This window comes from Heteronotia binoei, chromosome 10, assembly GCF_032191835.1.
Source record: "Heteronotia binoei isolate CCM8104 ecotype False Entrance Well chromosome 10, APGP_CSIRO_Hbin_v1, whole genome shotgun sequence".
NCBI classification, from domain to species: domain Eukaryota; kingdom Metazoa; phylum Chordata; class Lepidosauria; order Squamata; family Gekkonidae; genus Heteronotia; species Heteronotia binoei.
In genome coordinates this window covers 45,627,595-45,651,322 of record NC_083232.1, presented here as the reverse complement: position 1 = coordinate 45,651,322, position 23,728 = coordinate 45,627,595, and the positions used below count along the sequence as shown (strand labels likewise).

The 23,728-nt window shown below is 43.6% G+C and overlaps 2 protein-coding genes across 8 annotated transcripts in view; both read right to left on the bottom strand.

Moving 5' to 3' along the window:
• Positions 1-12,746, bottom strand: part of SDHAF3 (succinate dehydrogenase complex assembly factor 3) — a 42,921-nt gene extending 30,175 nt beyond the window's left edge. Inside the window, exons 1-2 of one of the 7 annotated variants that reach the window (XM_060248550.1) lie at positions 12,588-12,746; positions 4,373-4,608 (exon numbers count right to left, since the gene is read on the bottom strand). In XM_060248550.1, coding sequence (XP_060104533.1) covers positions 4,373-4,555 — 183 coding nt within the window. In that variant the 5' untranslated portion in view covers positions 4,556-4,608; positions 12,588-12,746. Of the gene's footprint in view, positions 1-4,372; positions 4,609-5,081; positions 5,247-10,266; positions 10,587-10,934; positions 10,972-12,587 lie in introns of those variants that run through there. The other 6 variants (XM_060248551.1, XM_060248547.1, XM_060248548.1 and 3 more) reach the window with 6 other exon arrangements.
• Positions 1-23,728, bottom strand: part of TAC1 (tachykinin precursor 1) — a 366,930-nt gene that overhangs the window by 292,036 nt on the left and 51,166 nt on the right. The window lies entirely within an intron of this gene.

Genomic DNA, 23,728 nt, shown 5'->3' with positions numbered 1-23,728 from the left:
CTCAGCAGTTTCTCTCACTAAACTAACTTTTTTTTTTCCTCCCTGAGAGCTCAGAGCACTTTGCCCCCACCCTCAGGTCACCTGATGCAGCCCTGTGCGTCTTCAGCTTATGCTTAACCCATTGCTTTCCGTCACACTCTTCCTTTATAATACCAGCATCTGAAGAGCTGCCATGTCCTGGGCATCTCTTTCAAGAATTTCTGCTGCTCCAAGAGCATAACCTAACTCTTGGACTGCCAAAACATCCACTGTCCCTTTGCAGACAGAACCAGAGGCCACATCTGGGCCATAAGACACACTGCTCCCACTTCTTTCCAATGGTGTGCTTCCTTATTTTGTGCACCTGCAGTACTCTAAAGCACAATGGCTGATAAGGTCCACAGGTATCATTCCTTGCCTTTGTCGAGTACATTCAGTCTGCTGATAAACGAACAGTGAACATCCTTTGTAGCTAAAGAACCATCATGTGATCTCGCAACAGATGAAGTGTCTCCATTCTTGAGTCTGCATTCTCAGTAATTAAAGCCAGATAACTCAGCATTCATATCTAGATGACTAGAGTACATGATATGGCCTCTAATGCAATTTCTTATAGTTTTTCCATGTTAGGGACCTATGCTTATTTCAACATTCTGTTTCACACTGTAGCCACCCAGTTGCCCTAGTGGGCCAATCAGCAGGGCACAGAGGCCCAAGGCCTTCCCCTGATGTTACCTCCTAGCACTGATATTCAGAGATTTACTGCCTTAGTCACCAGGGCATAAGAACTCCTCCCCACTTTCTCAGATCTTTTCCTGCAATTTTTAAAGTATCTTACATTGATTTTGTTTCTTTGAACACTCAGTTTCTGGTGTTCAGTAAATAAGCAGCACATAGGCAAAAACACATCTACTCCCTTATCATGGGAAATCTTCCAACAGACATTGTTTCAGAATACCCTTAAAACAGCAGTTGAACTTTTGGTTTGAACTTTAAAACAGCAGTGCACACTCTCTTTTAAGTGCCTCCTCCCATTTTATCATGACCACCCAACTAGTAGCATAGGGGGAAAAGGCATTTAATTCAGTTATAAAAAGTTAAACAAAGGAAGTTAATCAGACTTTGCACTACATCACCATGTACAAAGAAATAAACAGAGAACTGCTTACTTCAGCAGTGGTTAGACTAACTGCAAAGATAATACGTTTCCTCCTCCAAAAGCTCCCTTTATAGTTGGACCCTGAAGATATAACTGACTAACTATAGTAAGATGTCATTGGTGACAAGCTAAAAGTTCACCATATACCAAATATTTTGGATTTGAGTACTACTGGCCATTAAACTTATTTGCATGTTCTCGATGTCAGATCAGGTCTGGACCAATAGTTTCCCACTTCCTTAAGTGCTGGAACTAATAAATGGAAATGAGTGTATACTTTTCCAGAGTCACTGTGGTTTAGTGGCTGGATCAGAACTGAGGAGATCCAGGTTCAAATCTCCACTCTGTTCTAGAGCTCCCTAGAAGACCTTGGGCCAGCCTAATCGACTTCATAACATGGTTGTGAAAATGAAATGTAGGACATCACACTGTGTGGCACCATTAATTCCTTGAATGGCAGGATAAAAGTGTAATGCATAGATAATATATCACAGCTATTCCCATTATCTACTGTGTACAACAGGGATGGGCATGAATTGGCTGACAAATAAAGTTCATCACACATTTTATCCCGTTCATATTCATGAAATGAAGTTCATGATCATGAACTGAAGAACCTAAACAGACTTCAGCAAATATTGGCATAATTCACAGTGGTTTTGGCAGTTCCTGAAGAGCATAAAAGCCCTGTTTTCTGCTCTTCATGATGAACACCTGAGCTGCTAGGAGCTCCCCGCCACTCAGCTGTTTGGTTTAAATGGCTGGGAGTAATTTAAACCAGAGGCCTCAAACATGTGGCCTGTGGGATGCATCCAGCCCCCACAGGGCTCCTATCATGCCCCACGAACTGTCTTCTGCTTCCTTCTCCCTCTCTTGCTTCATTCTGCATCTCAGCTTGTTTTGCCAGGCTCTTGTAATCACACAGGAGCTACAGGGCAAGAGAGCTTGCTTTGCCAGGCTCTCTCAATCACACAGCAGAGCTACTGAACCAAGACTCTCTTTCTTCCATTGGCTGTGGCTCCTCCTCCTCCTCATTTCTTTACTTTGCCCAGTTCCCTCAATCACAAGGGAGAGATACAAAGCACCTTTAAGACCAATGAAGTTTTACCTAAGGCATGAGCTTTTTGCCTTGCTACACAGAGCGTGTGTGTGACTGTTTTGTTGAGCCTGTTATGGCAGGCCTCTCCCAGGTGCAACTGGGTTTGCCTCCCCTTTATCACTTTATTCATGCCCTCATGATCCAGTCTTTCTCTAGATGAGGAATAACAACAAGCCAGTGAGATGGATAAGGCTGAGGGTGTGTCCTGACCAAGTTCACCCAGCACATTTCCTTTGGTTTTTCTTTCACATTTTCCTTTAATTTCCTTTGATTGATTGGGGATTTTGAACTTGGATTTTCCAGATAGCAGACTGATACTGACCACTATACATGGTTGTATTCTTGCACTGCCTCGTAGGAGTTGAAGTTATTTCTCTGGGGAAGACTATAGTTTTGTAGACAAACACATAGCCCTCAGCCTGTGCCATGGTGCTTTCACATGTTCTTGACCAGCACACAAAGCAACTTATGCACAAAAATTCACAGTGCTCAGCCATTTCATGTTTTCCCCTGGGTCTTAGGCTCAGAGCATTGACCATAACATTTCAGTAATGAATGTCAATGAATCAAAAGGAGGTTTGCAACTTACAGATGTTTTGTTTATGATGCCACTCTTCAGACAGACCAAAAGTATTTCTACAGAAGGGGAAGTTTGTACCTTCTTAGATGTGTTAGACAAGCAGTTCACTAATAAAACTGACCTGGAAACCTGTACAGCATCACAGAGTTTCATCTTACATGTTTTGCTCTATTGTTATTAAGCAGCTTGCTGATTGGTCTTGCTAATCAATCTCTTGGCAGTTCCTCACTTTAGCCAGAAGTTGGTGTTTATGTGCAGGTTCAATAACTGCATGACAGTCCTCAGGTCCCAGATCTGCAGGCTCTGGATCTTAAATTTATGCAGATCAGGGATCAAATGTCATTGTTCTTTTGATTATAAAGTGCCTTAAAATGATTATGAAGTGCTCTGCTAGAAATCATCATCTCCAAGGCAAGAAGGAACAGACAAAGATAGACACAGATCAACCTAGAGTATGGGTGGCCAAACATGCTTAATGAAAGAGCCACACAGAATACACGTTAGACGTTTGAGAGCCACAAGGAAGGAGGGAAGGAAGGAGGGAAGGAGGGAGGGAGGGAGGGAGGGAAGGAAGGAAGGAAGGAAGGAAGGAAGGAAGGAAGGAAGGAAGGAAGGAAGGAAGGAAGGAAGGAAGGAAGGAGAGGGAGGGAGGGAGGGAGGGAGGGAGGGAGGGAGGGAGGGAGGGAGGGAGGGAGGAAGGAAGGAAGGGAGGGAGGGAGGGAGGGAGGGAGGAAGGAGAGGGAGGGAGGAAGGAAGGGAGGGAGGGAGGGAGGGAGGAAGGAAGGAAGGAAGGAAGGAGAGGGAGGGAGGGAGGAAGGAAGGAAGGAAGGAAGGAAGGAAGGAAGGAAGGAAGGAAGGAAGGAAGGAAGGAAGGAAGGAAGGAAGGAAGGAAGGAAGGAAGGAAGGAAGGAAGGAAGGAAAACAGATGAGGGAGAGAGGAGAGGTGGAAAGAAAACAACTTTAACTTTAAATGAAGGAAGGAAGGAGAGGGAGGGAGGGAGAAAGGGAGGGAGGGAGGGAGGGAGGAAGGAAGGAAGGAAGGAAGGAAGGAAGGAAGGAAGGAAGGAAGGAAGGAAGGAAGGAAGGAGAGGGGAGGGGAGGGAGGGAGGGAGGAAGGAAGGATGGAAGGAAGGAAGGAAGGAGAGGGAGGGAGGGAGGGAGGGAGGAAGGAAGGAAGGAAGGAAGGAGAGGGAGGGAGGAAGGAAGGGAGGGAGGAAGGGAGGAAGGAAAACAGATGAGGGAGAGAGGAGAGGTGGAAAGAAAACAACTTTAACTTTAAATGAAGGAAGGAAGGGGAGGGAGGATGGAAGGAAGGAAGGAGAGGGAGGGAGGAAGGAAGGAAAACAGATGAGGGAGAGAGGAGAGGTGGAAAGAAAACAACTTTAAATGCATTTTCCAAGCTCCCAGCTGGCTTGGCTTGGCAAAGTGATTTAAAGAGAGGCCTTTTCCAAGTTAGCCAACAGGGTGGTGGGGGTTTTGAGAGCCACACAATATGTTTGGCCACCCCTGACCTAGAGCAAGGCAGCATGGCAAAAAACAGTGAAGGGTGACTTACCTCCCATTCCTGCAAGAAGTGCTGGGCCTCTGCAGAGCCAACAGATTTATGTCTCCTGAATTCATCCTTCACATACTGATCTCCCAAAGTCTTCAGCTCCAGTGGCAACGCACGGTGCAACTGCAAAATTCTTCGGTACAGAGCCCTTACCCGAGACACATGAAGGCTTACACCGCTTGGCATAACCCCAAAGAAGCTCTACTGGTTTCTGGATTCCTCCTCTGTCAGGACTGGTTCTAGGGAAACCATTTCAACAGCAAGTCAGCTGGATTTCAGAGGGGACAAGGTAGCCAAAAAGTACCGCAGGCCCGGGATGAAAACAGCTTGGGATATAGATGGCGGTGTATGAATGGGGTAGATTTTGCCTCCAGAGGAGTAGGCTGAAAGAAATCCTTTGCTAGGAGACTGTGGGATCTCAGACTCTGGTTTCTGGGGAAAACATGGCTGCTAACTGCTCTCTGCCCTCCTCAGTTAATCAAGTGTGGTCTTATAAATGAGAGGGCCCAACAGCTGTTTCTGTCCTGTTTTCTGAACACCCTCCACCTTATTCCCCTGACCCCAGGAGTAAAGGAAAGTTAGTTCGTTTATTTATTTATTTATTTATTTATTTATTTATTTATTTATTTATTTATGTTATTTATATATCTTTCCCATAGAGACTCAAGGGAGATTACACATAATGAGCCAGCAACAAACACATAGTCCTCACCTGGATAGCCCAGATCTCGGAAGAATACCAGGGTCCTGACATGGAAGCAGGCAATGGCAAGCCATCCTGAATGTGTCTTGCCTTGAAAACCCTACAAGTCACCATAAGTCTGCTGTGACTTGGCGGCACTTTCCACCACCTGATAACTTAACATCAATGGAGAGCCTGCAGAATGGGAGTAACATGCACTTTTCCTGTTTCCCTTAATGGTACTGGACATTGCATTACATTCAGAAGCCACTTGTGTTATGTCTGTCAGGTATAGGGCTGGGGAACAAACCACATTGGTCAAACTTTATATCATGATGACTCTATCTCCACATCATTTAAGACCCCAACTTTCACACCCAGTGGTTGTGAAACCATGGGTCTGTTTGTGACCCACTGCTGGTTTGCAGCTCTCTCATGGTGGATTGCACGGGTCAGGCTAGCTGAGAGAGACTCCTACCCCCATCCTCCTGCAAGTAGGAAAGAGAAGGGGAACTGAAAGCAACACATTTCCTCCTCCTCCTCTCCTTCTTCATGCAGTATCTCCACTCATGCCCAGGGTTCAACTCTCTCTCTGCTTCCAGAAGTACCTCCACCTGTCACCAGCTGCGCCTGCAGCCTGTAACACAGCAGTGGTAGGTTCCCAAAAGATAGAGAGAATTTAGGAGTCCTGCTTCAAAAAGTTTGAAAATCACTTTTTGAACCCATTTATTTTCTGTGGGGCAGGTCTCCCTCTGGGAAGAAGCACAGAGTTCTGAGGATGGAGAAGATCCTATAGCAAGGAAAACTAATGAGATGTTGCCTCCCAAAGTACACGTTTAGGACAGCTGGCACCAAAATGGCTATTGAGCATGGAAATTACAATGAAAAAGGAGACATATAGGAACTTCCCCCTTCTCTTGCTTCTGGCTCTTCCCCTTGCTGTTTGGTTGGTTTGGAGAAGAAATGTGAGAATGAGACTAAGGGGGGGAAAGCCATGGGAAATCCTATCCTGGCTATATACTTTTGCTCAACAATGCTCTGTTCTAGTCTGCTTCTGATGCTGGCATTAGAGTGGTGCCTCACTTTATGAATACTTATGCACAAAGTACTGGGTTGCAAAGGTACCACTGTACACAAGGCAGACACACAATTTCAGAACCACTTGGTGTGCAAGTTGTGGGTCTTATATGATCTGGCAATAGAGGCAGCATGATGCAAAGCTTGACCAGTGTGGTCTCTACCCCAACTCTCTATTTCAGGGGTGGGGAACCTCTGTCCCGAGGGCCATATGCAGCCCTCAAGGTCACTTGGTGTGGCCCTCAGGAGTTGCTGGACAGATACATGAATTGCCATGTGGCAGCCTCCCGCGGGCCTGGCTGACCAGCGAAGATTGTGGGGCCCAGCCGCACTATGCAGCAGCCTCCCCAGGGCCAGGCAGAGATCACAGGGCCCAGATGTACTGTGCAGCAGCCTCCCTGGGGCCTGACTGGCTGGCCAGAATTTCTGTAGGGCCTGAAAAAGTTACTGTCACAATTTCAGTTTGCACTTGATTATCTCAGATGGTGTGACCTAATATGCTAATATTAGGGGATGTGGTCTAATATGCCACTGCGTTCCTGCTGGGCTTTTTCTACAAAAAAGCCCTGGACCTATGCATTTGCCTAGGGCGATGAGCCGGGTGTATGTGTGCCAGATTAGGCTCTCCCCACATGACTTCAAATAGAAAAAAAAAATTATTTGCATTAATTTTGCTGGCCTGAATCATTCTCCCTTGGGGGAGCACTGTTTTTTAAGTTGATAATTTTTTATGGTCCTCGAATGATGTTATAAATATCCATATGGCCCTTGGCAGAACAAAGGTTCCCCACCCTTGCTCTATTTGAAGCAGTCAAAAAGAAAATGGCTACCATTTTGAGACAGCATTCCTTATCCTTCCACAGGGGAAACTGTTGCAAGCAAAATGTGCGGTGTGGCTACCCCTGTCCCCTTTCCACCAAGACTGGGCACCTCTACCAGCTATCTGACGGAGATGCTGATTGAGGTCCTGTGACAGCCTGTCTTAATGCCCACAGCTATGTCAGACCACTCTTGCCACCAAGGGCCAGGAATAACCTTGACATGCTGGGAGGCTGATGGTTCCCTGTTTCTGTCACTCAGAGTTGCTGGTAAGTGTGGGAAAGCTGGGAGGAGCCTGATAATGGGCAACTGGGGAAGAAGTGGGAACTGGCACTGCCCATCTGAAGAGGAGCTGGCATCCCTGTACCACAAGCAGGCAGGGAGAGGCAGAGTGTGAGCACCCCCCCTCCAGCTAGAGTTGCATCTCCACCTGTCCAGGACAGGTGGAGATGGTAGTGCTACAGACATATAGGTGGGAGGGCTGACCAGTAAGTGCCTGACCTAGTGAGTAAGCAAGCACAGGAAGGGGGAATTGTAGTTTCCGTACAGCATTTTATCTTCCAATGCAATTACGCTGTGGGAGTATTAGGACAGGTTGGATGATTAATCCTCACTGAGGAAAGGATCAAAGAAAAATAACCAGGCATGGAGCCTAGCAGCACGTCATCCAAGTTAATACAGCTGTGGCTCTTCAGTGCAACCTGTGATGGTGTCGGTGTCATGAAGGCCTAATGTATATAGCCATCATCACTATTCACATTATCAAATCACTATTGGTTCTTGGCACTACAGGATTTTTCTGACCAAGCAAGAAAGGTACACAACTGCATCATCATTATAAGAATGAGTCTTTTAAAATATAAGGTCTTCTGGTACCGAATAGCAGAATATCTTACCAAACATGATATTCTCTCACAAAATCGCTTCTCCCATGATCTGCTCTACTTTAAAAATGATTTATGTTATTAAATGTTTAATGAATAAGTGAGCTTATAATATAAATCTGTTTAACTTTATTCTTACCCTCTGGAGTTTTAAGTATCCAAGATTGTTTATTTCCATATTTGTATCCTTTGTTTTTCTCTTTGTTGTACACTATGACCTCACCAATGCTTTTGTTTTATGTTTTTTTTTGTTATATGTATATTGTTTTTTTTTTAAAAAAAACCTGATTATTATAATAATAGATACAAATAAATTTTAAAAGGAATAAGGCTTTTGACCCTTGCCTTTGGTCAGACAGTAATTATCAGAATAACTTCATCTAGGTCAGTTTAGGATAAATGAATTTGGTATAGTTATGTCAGGAGCCATGTTTAGCATTATTAGTTTGACTACTGAGCAAGGGTCAATATTTCTCACTTATAGATGACATTTTATATTATCAATGGTAATTAGGCTAATGTGAGGACCAATACCTGTATATTTTAGCACATTTGTTTATATTTTTAATTTTTTAATTTAATTAACATTATTATTGGGCCTATACATTTATATTTTCTTAACCTTCTTGTACTTACTTCGGTTTGGATTGGGTTAAATTTATTTTCCTCCCCCCCCCCCTTTTCTCATTTTCAGTTAAGATTAAAAACGACCCATTATAAAAACTACATGTGTAATCTTTAATAATCTGTTTATATTTAGAGGCCCCTCATGATCTGAGTCCTTAAACTCAAGTTGGCTTAGTTTGGACATAAATCCAGCTCTGGTTCCTCCATACCTTTACCTGTGAATTCAAATAATCTTTCCCCAAAAGGCATGCAAAGGCCAATGCTGGCACAAATTGGGGGAAGGAGGGGCTCCTATATAGTTTGAGTACACCCAATGCTCAGCCCTACAGTTTTTTGTGTGTGGGATATTTTTGTATTTTTTGTGTGTGTGTCCACACTTGGAAGTAATGATGACCTCTGGTGACCCACCTCTACTGGGGGCCTGAAAGATATTCAGGGAGGAAGCTGAATAAGCCTCCCCCTCTCCTCCAGACTAGGTATTTCAAGGAAGTATCCCATCCAAGTACTAACCACAGTTGACCCTGCTTAGCTTCCAAGATCTGATGAGACTGAGTTTACCTGGGCTAACCAGCCATAAATCTGAATGTGTTCAACGGGGCTTACAGTCGAAGTGAGCCCAAATGTCCCAGCCTGAATCTGATCATCCCTGTGTTGTCAATGCAAATAACAAAACAAAACTAATCCCAGGGTTGCCCAAGAGGGAAAAAAGCCTCAAGTCTAGTTCTACCCAAACAGCAGCTCAGGTTGAAAACCTGCCTGTGACAAATTCCTCTGGCTCTGAAGGCCTCCCAAGACTGAAGGTTTTCAGTTTTAAATTAAAATCTCAATACAAAGAAAACAGCCATAGATGTATCTAAACCTACTGCACTGCTAACTGGCATTCTTGATGTCTAATCAATTCCACCCCCTCCCCCCCCCGCCGCCAAAATCTAGCAATCTGCCTTAAGTCTCAGCAGAAAAGCTGGGCTATAAGTGACATTAAATAACTGGCCCTTCTAGTTTTCCATAGGCAAGATTTCGCCACCAGCATTCAATGCCATCCCCCCCCCCCCCAATACAGTCTGCACAGGTTTCTTCCGCTCCTGGCTGTGATGTAGAGTTGCCAGTCCCCAGTTGGGGGGCAGGAGATTGCCTTATTTAGAGCCCCCCTTCGGTCTTATAAGAAAGTGGGGAGGAGGAAGGAAATATCTGACAATTCCCATAAAGTATAACGGAGGATTGATCTGTGGGTACCTGGGGCTCTGGGGAGGTGGCTGTTTTTTTAGGTAGAGGCACCAAATTTTCATCTTAGCATCTGGTACCCCTCCCCCCCAAAATCCCCAAGTTTCCAAAAGATTGGACCAGGGGGTCCAATTCTATGAGCCCCCTAAGAAGGTGCCCCCATCCTCCATTATTCCCAATGGAAGGGAAGCATTTAAAAGCGCGGGTCACTTTAAAAATGATTACCAGAACTCCCTTCAGAGTCCAGTCCTGCTTGTCACAATCTTGCTCCACCTGCAAAGTCCCCAGATATTTCCTGAGTCGGACCTGGCAACCCTAGCGTGATGTGGGACTGTCATTGTACCTTCTTCACAACCATGTCAATGACAAAGTAGTTTGGTTTGCCCGGGACGTAACTTGGAAGTACAAAAGAATGCAGCCTCACGCGTCTATAGAAACGTGTAAAGGAAAGAGTTCCTGCAACAGCGGCCGCTCTTCCCCCCTCCCCTAACCAACCACGGGCTAGAAAGCCCCGCATCTTTGGACGCGAAGGCCGACCTGGCGTGGCAACTGCTTCCCTCTCCTCCACCCCCCCCCCCAAAAAAAACCTCAAACCGCAACCCTGAAGGCTGGGCGAGGAAGGCAGCCCGCCCTGCAGGCAAGGAGGGGGCGGGATTCACCCGCAACGCTGGCCGGGAGGCGCCGCGCTGGCTGGCAAGGTTGCGTTGGGAGGGCGGAAAGAGGAAGCGGGAGAGCTCTCGCTAGTTACCGGCCGGGGGCGGCAGCAGGCGGCTTTCCCAAGGGCACTCGAAGACGCAGCGCGTGCTTGCTTGCTTAGCGGCCGGAGCACTGAGCTGGGAGCACCGACGGGCGGTCCCGCCGCTGACTCCGCCCTGCGTGGGGCTGAGCTAGAGGCCGTCGGCGGGCCTCTGTTGCGTGGCTGCTGTCGCGAGGCAGCGGGAGAGTAAAGGGCGGGACGGGGCAGGCGGCTGCTTCTCCCCGATTGCTTTCCAGAAATCTGTCGCCAAGCTCCGTCCTCCGACCGGAAAGGATTCGCCACCTTTTTCCCAGGTTGTCCATCGAAAGAGAACCCAATCAGACGCCAAAAGAAGGGGGGGCTGCATAATTTCTGCATATGTTAATTTACATTTACAAATTTACACAATTATTATATTTTAGATAGAACTACAAAGCACCTTCGAGCTTTGGGGGGATCAGGCAGAGCGCGGCGCCTGACAAAAATACAGTAAAGCGAACAGTACAGTGACTGTTTTACCTGAAAAGAATACATCCGGGTACCCAGCTTTAAGCCCAGATACGAAGAAGTCAGATGCCAACTTTTTAAGTGGCAAACCCCCTGTGCAGTTAACATATTCATTTACCACACAGGTATTAAAATATTTACGGTTAGTGCTTGACGCAAGTGAGACAACAAAGGGAAGGAAGGACAGTGCAGGAAAGGCTAAGCAAAAATGCTTAGATGTATTAGAATGCTTCACTAAAGCACAGGAGCATGGGTCTCACTAGCCCTTTAAGTCGGTGAATAGTGACGTTCATTCCTCTTGTGATCGACTATCCTGCCTCCTCCCTGCATTTGTATATTGATCTTTTATTTTAGTTAAAGAATTCTTTGTCTTCTCCATTTCCAGTACTTCAGCATGTCTTTCCTCTTGTAAAGCAAGCATCTTGGCCTTTTTACTTCCCATTTTTTGGATTGCACAAATGAAACTGGGATGTGGCCTTGAAAAAAGAGGATTAGACAGAGTGCTAAATGTAAAGGGATTGGGGTTGTTTGCACAAAGGAGCCATGCGGGGGAGAGGGTGCAAGTTAAGCCTTAAAAGTCCTGACGGATTTGGTAGAGGGGGTATGGCTTCTGCCACCCAAATTCTATTTTAACAGGAGATGTTTAATTATAGGCTTGGATATTACAGTACTGTTTGGCAAGAACATATAAGCCCTGTGTGTGTGGTGCAAACAGAGTTTTTTATTTGGAAACCAAAAGGGTAAACATGAGAGGACATAACCTGAGCTGCTGTTTCAAAGGGTCACATGCCCCTTTGAAAGATCTGCGTATGCCAGTCAGAAAGCATGACATGTGCCACATGGGATCTTCTCTGACTCTGTGGCACAGCTGCAGGGGGACAGCAACATGCCTTGGGTGGCCCGGTCTGCCTGCAACAAAATAACATGTCATTTGAAGTCTTACAGCTGATACTTTGCACTGCAAACTGAGCTGATGGAATTATGATCCTGCTTGTCCACAATTGCTTCCTCCTCATACCTTCCTGTGTGTTACTGGGTAACTACTCCACAAACTCTGGTTTTGTTTGTTTCATTTTTTTTTTTTTGCCATCAAGTCACAGCTGACTTACAGTAGTGACCTTGTGGGCTTTTCAAGGCAAGAGATGTTCTGAGGTGATTTGCCATCACCTACTTCCATGTCATGACCCTGGTATTCCTTGGTGGTCTCCCTTCTAAATACTGACTAGGGCTGACCTACCTCAGCTTTGGAGAGCTGCTGAGATCAGGCTACAGTATAGTAAATATCTTCATTTTAAGACCAGAAGCAGGGCTTACAGGGTGCCAGAGAGGAGCAATGCAGAATGATGGTGTTGCATACTAACTACTGACCACTCTGTATTTACACTTGGTTTATTTGCCATTTTGAAAATGAGGGGCAGTCTAATAAAGCCAGGTCTTGCCTGGTTTCAGTCCCTGGGTTGCAATGACAAATCCCTTGGTTTCTGCTGCCCTCCCACCTCTAGCCCTGACCTGAACTCCATTGCTCTCTGGACACTTTGACTCAGTGGTTTTAATATTTCCAGCCTCTGACACTTTCAAAAGTCAACAGATAAGAAATTGAAACATCACACTGCATCAGTTGCACTTACAATTGCACCTCACACAGCCTTTTTCAAAGTTACTTACTTGCTATTGAATTAGAAGCAGGTTTACATAACAGTTGGTTACTTGTTGCCAAAAAATGAAGTCCCCATGCTGTTTCTTTCTGTTTTTCTTCTTCCAATATATTAGCTAAAATTCTGTTGATCCCCTGCCTTGCAAGGTCAGTGTGCTACAAAACTGCCCAATGGCAGTATTTCTAGGGGTCCTTTAAAAACATTTTCCCTCCCTCTCCAATGTCCTCTTGAGACCCCTAGTGGACAATCTTCATTACACTTTCATTTATTTATAGAAATATAGACCACCTGCAAAGTAGCTTACATCATTCTCCCTTCTTATATTTGATCTCACAACAACAACCCTCTGATGTAGGTAAAGCAGACAGAGAGGGACCCAAGAGCACCCAGTAAGCTTCCATGGTACAGCAGGTATTCAGACCCAAGTCTTCTACATCTTAGTCCAAAGAGTACTTTTGAATGGTCCCTCATCCTCTTGGAGAAGAGTGACAAATAGAATGCCTCAAGGATCTATCCTGGGACCTGTTTTGTTCAACATCTTTATAAATGATTCGGATTAAGGAATAGAGGGAATGCTTATTAAACTTGCAGATGATCCTAAATTGAGAGGTTACAAATACAAATAGAAGACATAGACAGGATACAGGATGATCTTGACAGGTTGGAAAACTGGACTAAAACAAAATGAATTTTAATAGGGATAAATGTAAAGTTCTGCATTTAGGTAGGAAAAATCCAATGCATGGTTATAGGATGGGGGAGACTTTATTTTGGCAGTAGTATGTGTGAAAAGGATCTAGGGGGTCTTAGTGGACCATAGACTGAACATGAGTCAGCAGTATGATGTGGTGGCTAAAAAGGTAAATTCAATTTTGGGTTGTATCAACAGAAGCATAGTGTCCAGATCACATGAAGTAATGATATCACTTTGCTGTGCTCTGGTTAGAACTCACCTAAGAGTATTGTGCTCAGTTCTGGGCACCACAGTTTAAGGATATAGGATACAGGCAAGCTGGATCATGTCCTGAGGAGGGCAACAAAGATGATGAGGGGGTCTAGAGACCAAGTCCTATGAGGAAAGGTTGCTGGGTATGTTTAGCCTAGAGGAGACAACTGAGAAATTATATAATCACCATCTCCAAGTACTTGAAAGGCTATCATATAGAGGATGGTGCAGAATTGTTTTCTGTTGCCCCAGAAGGTCTGACCAGAACCAATAGGTTGAAATTAAATCAAATGTTTCTGACTAAACATTAGGAATAACTTCCTGACAGAGTGGTTCCTCAATGGAGCAGGCTTCCTCTGGAGGTGGTGGGCTCTTCTTCCTTGGAGGTTTTTAAGCAGAGGCTTTCTAGATATCTGACAGCAAGGCTGATTTTGTGAATTAGGCAGATCATGAGAAGGACGGCAAGAAGGGCTGCATCAATGCTTAGTTCTTGTGGCCCTTTCTTACGTACCCAGGGAAATGCTGGTTGCCACTTTGAGGTCAGGCAGCAATGTTTCTCCAGGTCAGTTTGGCAAGGGATCCTGAAGGTTTTTGCCATCTTCTGGGCATGGAGCAGGGGTCACTGAGGGAGTGTGCGTGTGTGGGGGGGAGGTATTTGTGAAGTTCTTGCACTGTGCAGCAGGTTGGACTAGATGACCTTGGAGGTCCCTTCCAACTCTATTATTATTCCATTTCACTGAACCAGAATGTAGTACAGAAGAACCCAGAATCCTTGCATTGGCATGCAGAACCCATTTAGGAATAATTGGCTTTATCATAGGACTCTTGGATTGGAATCTCCCACCATTTTATCATTGGCTCCAGCCTCCATGGCAGCCACTTTGGTTTTGGTCATGCAGTTCATGGCAGCCATTTTTGGTGGCACCTATTACCTGTTTTCAGAATTCCCAAAGTTTCCACAAGTTGAAAGAGTCCCAATCTAGTGTGTCCATTCCTGGTGCCCCTTTCCCCCTCACCAATTAAAATCTGCCTTCAGCAGTTAAATAGCTGAGCCTTCACTGGATTAATTTACCAGTTCAACCATAAAGAGTGTGGTTTTAGTTTTAAGATCAACTTTATGTTACTCCAAAAGGAAATTAAATATAACAGTAACATGCATTTAAGTGACATTAAAAGGTTTATTGCCCATCTCTTGTTTTAATTAAACATGTTTTCTGTAAGGCATACATAAGTGCAAGTTATATGGTTTCCTTGGCAAGACTGCTGCTCTGGGTAAAAGCACTATAATATTATTTGGTTTAGTTTCCCCCCTTTCTAGTTTTTTTTACATTTTCTTACTACTCTTGTGTGGCTGCTTCAGTTTTGGCAACCAGACTCCTGGCAGAGGGGTTGAAAAAGTTCAAGTCATTCAATCACAGAAAAGTCATAACACTTTTACTTTAGCAACCAGGGAAGATAGAATCATGGAATCACAGAGATGGAAGGAGTCATCTAGTCCAATCCCTGTCCAATGCAGGGTCAGCCTAGTCCAATGCAGGGTCAGCCTAGAGCACCTCTGGCAAGTGTTTGATAGAATGAACGAGAGTATCTGTATTTGTATGCCTGAGAGTTTGAATGAAAGTTTGAGCAAAGGGAAGGCAGTTTGAAACTCCATCAAATGCTCTGCATCATTCTTGTTCAGAAACAAAAGTGAACATGCTACATAAGAAGATATGAACTATGCAGGTTGAGAAGCAAGTCTGAACATTGCCAGGCTTAAAAACTTTTCAGATTTAGGTACAGTAAGAGGATCACTGAGAACTTGCTGCCCAATTCAGGGTGCTGGATGAATGGAGGTTATCTGAGATTGATTGATTTCCATTATTTATAGTTCTCCTTTCTCATTGAGACTCAAAGCAGATTATATTAAATTAGTGCAATCGATAGAGTATGACAGCTGATAAACAAAATGCTAAGATTAGGGTTACAGGAATATGGAACAGAGCATAAATATTAGTCATATGTTAACAGTGCTGAAAAGCGGAATGACCGGTAGAAAATGTTGTGACAACAAGACAATACATATGGTAAACAGATAATACATGCTACACACAATTGTGTAGCCCACAGTCCAGTTCCTTTTATTAAATCACTCTTTTGAACTAAAATATAGCCCTATTGCCCTTATTAAAAAGCCCTCCTGAACAATTCTGTTGAGAGTTTTGTTAAATTAAGAATATCCAAAATAGGTCCTACGAGGTCTAAAAGGGCTTTGACTTGAGAAGGTTGGTCCCATTTGACATCATAGAATGTATGATGGGGTCCAAAGGCTTTTTGTTGCCCAGATCACACCCCTCTTACACCACACCTGCTGCCCCTGCAGAGTCATGGAGATGGCAGGAAACCTCTGTTCCTCCTCTGTCTCAAGGAATACAAATGTTGGCCAGGGAATTGGGCTGTGGTATGCCTGTATGGAGCAGGTTCCAGGTACAACTGTTGGCATCCTCAGTTAAAAGATCTCAAGTGGAAGATGTTGGGAAAGGCTTCTCTCCATCTGAGATCAGGTAGAGTTCCTGGCAGACAGAGAAGACTGGTCTGAACTCAACAAACTAAAGATTTGATTAAGCTTCATGTATTCTCTGGACTGTATACATCTATATTCCTGTACTTTCACCCCCTCCCCAAATGGAATTGTTTATGTTTGGCAGATGAGAGATTACACTGTGTGTGAATGAGCTATTTGTCATTTGCATCTGTCTCTTGAAGATAAGATGAAAACAAGCATTAAAAAGAATTCCATTTGACTGAGATTTGCTAATAGTTTTCCAGTCATCGGGGAAAGGCTTTCTGGCCCTTTAATTCCAAGTTGCAAAGGGACTGTACTGAGTCATTTAGTCTCTGTAACAACCTTGCTGTAGCCTCTTTACTGGCATTTGCAGACATGCCACCCACCTTGAACTCCAAATGCGGATCCAAGGATTGCTGAGCTGTGAACGCCGTGTTTGTGTAACTCTGCCAGTATTGTAACCACCCTGCTAACCTCAGGAGAATCAAAGCAAAACCCTGCTGAAGCAGTCAAAAATAGCTTGAACACCACCATTGAAGAAGAGAACATTTGCTGGCCTCTGAATCCAGACTTTTAGAAGCACATTTGCTAGAAGCCAAGAAAATAGTCTTCACTTGCCATCTAGATAGGAAGATTTGGAGTCAGTTAGGCTTTTCTTGTCCATTTTTCCTCTATATTTCCATTGCATTCTTTTTTCATCCTGTTGCTTTTTTGGGGTGGGAGGGTTGCAATGAAGTATATCAATCAATGAAGTTCATTTATTGCAATGAAGTTCATCAATAAATCAGAATTAGACATTTTTTATTTACTTTATTTATTTATTTCTCTCCAGTGGGGACCCAAAGCGGTTTGCATTGTTCTCCACTTTTCCCCTTGCAACTGCCTGTGTGTTAAGTTAGGATGACATTACGTGACTGCAAGGTCACCCAGCAGACCTTTGTGGCAGGATTTCAACCTGGGTATCCTAATCCAACACTCTAGCTACTACATCACATTTAAATGCTGTACATGTTGTGAAGTCACAAATGACTTATGTGACCCCAGCAAGCTGCTTTCAAAGCAAGTTAGTACAGACATGGTTTGCCATTGCCTTCCTCTGCAGAGCCTTCCTCGGGGGTCTTCTATCCAAATACTGACCTTGCATAGCTCCTAAAATCTGATGAGATCTGGCTATCCCATGCAGCCTTCTTTCTCAAATGATGCATATATTGTATAAATAGATTTTACAGCCATTGCATCTGAAAATGTACAGCCTATGTACTTGTAGCACATGTGCATCTGTGCAGTGGAGTACAGTATACATTACAAAAGAATGCACAAATCCCATGGGGGGGGGGGGAGCAGAGAACTGAAACCAGTGACCAAAACATTGAAAAAGAAAATAATTGAATTAGGAAACATTGAAAAAGAAAATAATTGAATTAGGAAACATTCGGCTACCTACATTTGAATGAGTGCTCATTCAAATGTAGGTAGCCGAAGCCTGCAGGAGGACCCATCCCAGGCAAAACAAGGGCCAGATGTTGTGTGCCTCCATAGTCTAGGATGATAAAGATTGTGTGGCAACAGCACAGAATTGCAAGCCTGGTGGGGAGGGAGGGAACTCAGCAGGGATTCAAAGCCATAAAGTCCACCCTCCCAAGCAGCCCTTTTCTCCAGGGGTACTGGTCTCTGCAGTCTGGAGCTCAATTATAAAAGTGGGAGATCTCCAGTTGGCAACCATATGCAAATAACTTTACAATTATTTCTTTACATCTTTTTTAACAAATAGGAAATGAGAGGTTAGAAAATGTGATTTTATTTTGGAAATAATCTCATGGAAATTCCCAAGCCAGTTGCACTGGCGGGGCAGAATGCCCAGAGAAGTGTATCTACAATTTTGTCCTTTTTGTACACTCTTAATCTGCACACCATTTACAGCTTCTGTCTTGTAAACTGAAAAGTACCTGGGGTATAAAACAGAACCAGAATTCTGTTGATTTTTGCTGCTGGGGGGAAATTGCACCCCAGTTGCACTTGCTTTGGAGGGAGAATGGCTAGAGAAGGAGCTGTACAATGTAGTGATTTCAGGAAATTGTCGGCTGCACATGAGTAAACAATGGCTGCTTCCCCCACATGGGTAAGAGAAGATGGCCTTATTCTGCTGACAGCAGTGAGTGGATTCAGATGCCCTGTTTCTGCCCTGTTCACTGCTGGTACCACCATTCCCCACCTCCTTCTTGCTTGTCACCTTGACACAGAACTAACCCATGAACAATTTTTCCAGTCCTCCTATCTCAGCAGCCCCACTTCCCACCAACAACTGAGCTGTAACTCACAGCTGAGCCTGGGCTCAGTTATTTTTTTAAAAATCCTTTTAAAGCACTAAGGGGGGAGAGATGCCAGTGCTGAGCATCATTTAAAAGGCAGTGCTAAGCTCCACCCCACACAATTGGTTGTGGCAAGAGCTTTCATACGGATGCTTTGTCTGCAACTGTCACCCTGTAAGGGAGCTTAAAATGGAAAGCTTCATGAAGTCCAAAAGCTGTGCTCAGAAAGAGTACGACATCATATGAATACTCCCAAATAAGGCAGGGGTATGCTGTGTCACCCATGCTGGGGAACCATCCTCATGTGGAAATAGTTAACGTCCCCAAAATACAGCCACTAACTATTCATAGTTTTCCTTCTGTAAAAAGAAAAGAACTTCGGAGAGAAAAGAATCCCACAACTCATCAAGTTAATGTTTGAGTTTCCAAAGGGTTCTGTTCCATTTAGCAGATTCACAGCCTCTGAAACCCAGACCTTTCTCCCAGACAGACCACAAGTCTATAGTTGACCACAACTCTGATCTTGCAAAAAATGAGATGCCCAGACATTTCACATGAAATTTTATATCCCCTAATGGTCTTTTTTTACTTTCAAAAATACTCTCATTGATATCGTTACTATTGTCTAGTCCATGGTCTCGTCAATCCACCCCAAGATACAATGCAGTCATTGAACACTAAAATATAAAGAGGTCATGTCCACCAGCAGACTCCATCACTGTCTGCATTTCTGTTTTGTTCTCCCACTTTCTGAATGATGTTAGTAAAGGAGCCAGAGAAGAACCATTTTGAGAGAACTTTTCAGTTTGCTTATTTCCCTCCCCCAACCCTACCACCATGCAGCTTTCCCTCTTGTAGATACAAACAGGATCTTAAAGCCAGCTCTGAGGCAGTTGCTAGGAGGATGGAGTCTCAAATGTTATGCCAGGGTTCCTGGAATTCTATGTAGCATTTCCAGCATTGTGATTATGTACTTGATTTTATTATTTCAGCCTCCATAAATCTCACCTCTAGGATAAGCACATAAGATTGCTGTATTTGCCCACTATGTTGCTTCTTCTCTTGACTTGATATCCTGCCCATCGTCTTTCTCTTTTCTTCCACTTTTTCAGAGGATTAGACAGAGCCCTATTTGATGACATAACTGAAATGTCACAAACACTCTCCTGACTCTTTGCTTTCAAGGGCATTTGAGGTTGCATTGGGTGGAGGACGGTGGCACAAAAAACCTTCAACGGGAAAGGGCTGAATTGTTGGTGAGATTGGAAGACTGGGTATACTGGAGATTCAATAGCAATAAAAATCCTTATATTTGTAGGCTATTCATTGTATTTGCTCCTAATAATTACAGCAATGTTACCAAGAGAGGTCAAACAGTTATAAAAAATGAGAAAAGGGGATTTGTGCTTTTGCAGTCTGGTGCAAAAGGCTTTTGAATGGTTATTACAATAGTGTATAGTCCTTGAGGGAGTGGCATCTCAGCCTGATTGTCACTACTGCTGGCTTTCTGTCATTCTGTTTGTCTTACTTTTAATTAAGAAATCCCATCAAAATTGTCCATGATTTTAGTGAGACATTCCCATGATGTCTTTGTCCATCACATTGAAGAGGACTGTTTGTGGACATAAGAAGCAGCCTAACACTATCAGATCATTTGTCCATCTAGTTCAATATTGTCTATCCTAATAGGCAGAAATTGTCCTGCATCTCAGGTAGAGAAAGGTCTTTCTTGACACTTTCTTGAGATTCTTCTGTTGAAGATGCCAGGGACTGGTTCTGGGATAAGAACATAAGAGAAGCCATGTTGGATCAGGCCAATGGCCCATCCAGTGCAACACTCTGTGTCACACAGTGGCCAATTTTTTTTTCATATACACACATACACTGTGGCTAATAGCCACGGATGGACCTCTGCTCCATATTTTTATCTAACCCCCTCTTGAAGCTGGCTAAGTTTGTAGCCGCCACCACCTCCTGTGGCAGTAAATTCCACATGTTAATCACCCTTTGGGTGAAGAAGTACTTCCTTTTATCCATTTTAACCTGACTGCTCAGCAATTTCATTGAATGCCCACAAGTTCTTGTATTGTGAGAAAGGGAGAAAAGTACTTCTTCCTCTACTTTCTCCATCCCATGCATTATCTTGTAAACCTCTATCATGTCACCCGCAGTCGACGTTTCACCAAGCTAAAGAGCTCCAAGTGTTTTAACCTTTCTTCATAGGGAAAGTGATTTTCTTCCTTGAACACCAGGTATGATGTTACTAAACAGCAGCCCTTAGCCATGATATTGTTAATGCTGCTTGTTAAGAGTGTAACTGGTAAATTACAGTATCCACTGCCTGAGGCAGTTTTCAGAATACAAATAAGAGCCATAGTAGTTAGAGTGTAAAATTAGGATCTGGGAGACTCGGGTTTGAATTACCACTATGGCAACCAGCAAAAGGGTTGTCTCTATGTGTGTTTTGAGTGAGGAGTGTCCTGGGAGAACAATTTAAAAAGAAAAATAAGGCATTGTCTATTTTCAGCAAGTTCTTACCATAGAGATTCTGGCAATTCCTAGGACTACCATTTATTTCTTCTGGGTAGTTTCAGGAATCACTCTATGGTAAGAACTTCCTATTAGTTGACAAGGCCTTGTTTTTTTCTTTTTAATTTTTCTCCCGCCACCACTTTCAGAGGTGGCAGGGAATAGAATCTGGGAACAGGGGTTGTTGTGTTGTTGTGAGGATAAAATGGAGAAGGGGACAATGAGCCATTTGGTTTCCCCCATGCAGAGAATGTTGAGTTATAAATGTAGTAATTAATGTTTTAAAATAAACATTGATATCATAATGTACACTGGACACAGCACAGTAGATAGGGTGATAGACTTCACTTGCATCTTTCCATGGTATTTTGGAGCATGAGTAGAATTGTAAATACTTTAACGCTTCTCTTACAGTGCCACGGTTTTCATATTAGTACATTGCATTCACAGTACAATCTTACAGGAAAGCTGACTGGCCACTAGGTGTCACTGGGATGTCAGAGCTGTAACAGCTCTTATAGTTCAAATAAAACAGCAGCAGCACACCTATCTGATGGATCAGTTCTATATGATTCACTTATCAGTGCCAGAAATATGAGGCTGCAGGAGGAGGAATGGCAAACTTTCTGATTTTGTTGTATCCTTTGTCTTTTTCATGCTCTCTTAAACAATTCCTTGAAGCATGTGTGCTTAAGCTTTAAAAAGGCATGTGGATCATAGGTTGGAGACACAAATAAGCACATAGTCTCTGCTTCAAGCTTAACATGTGCTCTAGTTAGGGTTGCCAATCCCCAGTTGGGAAACCCAAAGAGAAACCGTGACAAAATAACAGACACAATTGTTAATTCATTTACAATTATTTAAGTATGAAACTTCAAAGCACTGATTATTTTAATCCAATTCAACAATTAATATATCAAGGTCAGTACATGTAAACCATTTCCAAAATGCATCTAAGCACACACTTCATTAGAACAAATTGCTTAAAGTGCTTAGTGCTATAAAGTGCTTGTAGGTCAAAGTGCCTGTGCAGATTTTTCTTTCCAAAAGGAATGAATCCAAAGATTCCCCAACGTCCCTCTGATGGAGCCTGGAGCCGGCAGGACGCTTGTCGCACCGTTTCCACTGTCTTTATCAAAGAGGGATATCCAAATATCCATATCTAATACAAACATGCAGTATCATTCCTAAGGCTAGGAATGCTAGTATTAGGTTTAGTCTTTGCTAATAGTGCCATTGTGAAATACATCAATTTGGATATCCCTCTTTGATAAAGACAGTGGAAACAGTGCAACAAGCATCCTGTCGGCTCCAGGCTCCGTCAAAGGGACCTCAGGGAATCTTTGGATTCATTCCTTTTGGAAAGAAAAATCTCCACAGGCACTTTGACCTACAAGCACTTTGTAGCACTAAGCACTTTAAGCAATTTGTTCTAATGAAGTGTGTGCTTAGATGCATTTTGGAAATGGTTTACATGTACTGACCTTGATATATTAATTGTTGAATTGGATTGTAATAATCAGTGCTTTGAAGTTTCATACTTAAATAATTGTAAATTAATTAACAATTGTGTTCGTTATTTTGTCACGGTTTCTCTTTGGGTTTTCATTCTCTCTGTGATTCTCTCTATTGTAATTCTAATCCCCAGTTGGGGGCAGGGGATCTTTCGGTTTGGAGGCCCTCCCCCTGCTTCAGGATTAGCAGAAAGCAGGGGGGAGAGAGAGGGACATGTTTGCTGAGCACTGCATTATACCCTGTGGAGACCAATTCCCATAGGGTATAATGGAGCTTTGATCTGTGAGTATTGGGGCTCTGGGGAGGCTATTTTTTTAGGTAGAGACACCAGATTTTCAGCATAGCATTTGGTGCCACTCCTCAAAACTCCCTCCAGGTTTCAAAAAGATTGGACCAGGGGGTCCAATTCTATGAGCCTCCAAAAAAGGTGCTCCATCCTTCATTTATTTCCAAATGGAGGGAAGGCATTTTAAAGTCGTGTGGTCTCTTTAAATGTGATGGCCAGAACTCCCTTTGCTCCTGGCTGCACCCCTAAAGTCCTCAGATATTTCTTGAGTCAGACGTGGCAACTCCAACTCTGATCCTTTTTAATAGCGGGGACAGCACTGCCTGTGCAGAAAGACACACATGGTGTCTGGTCATCCCCCAGAGAAATCTGTGGGAAAAGCTCTTGTATTTGAGCTATGATGTGGAGCTTCCACAGTCACTTTGAATCTCCACTGTGGAGAAAAGTGGAATACAAATGAAGCAAACCAATACATAAAGATATGTATGCATAGTATGCAGATACCACTGAACTTGCTTGTTTCCACGTAAATTATATCGGAATTATAAGTAAAATGTCACTCTTTTTCTTTGTCCCATTGATTTTGACAGGATTCAGTTTTGTAGTTAGGGGTGCTTCACTACCCTGAACCAGAAAAAGTTCAAGGGCAAGGCTATTAGGCTACTTTGGAGGAGAGAGCACTGTAGGCTTATGATGGGACAGATTTTTGTAACATTTTGCTTCATTTAAAAATATACAGATACAATACAGACTTGGCTATTCCTGTAGAGAACAGGTCCACAGAGTACTCCAAGACACTTCAACCAACACACAGCAGCCTCTGTCTACATCTCTCTCTGTTCCAAACTCAAAATTGGTAATCTACAGCTATCATATACCCTTGACCGAAGAACGGTACACTCCTTCTATCTGGGATGGTCGTTCTCTTCCACCGAGCGCTCAGCTTCAGGAGGGATGCACATGGACTGGTGAGGGAAGTAAGGGACACCTGCCTAGCCAGCCAGATCAGCCAAATCAACCC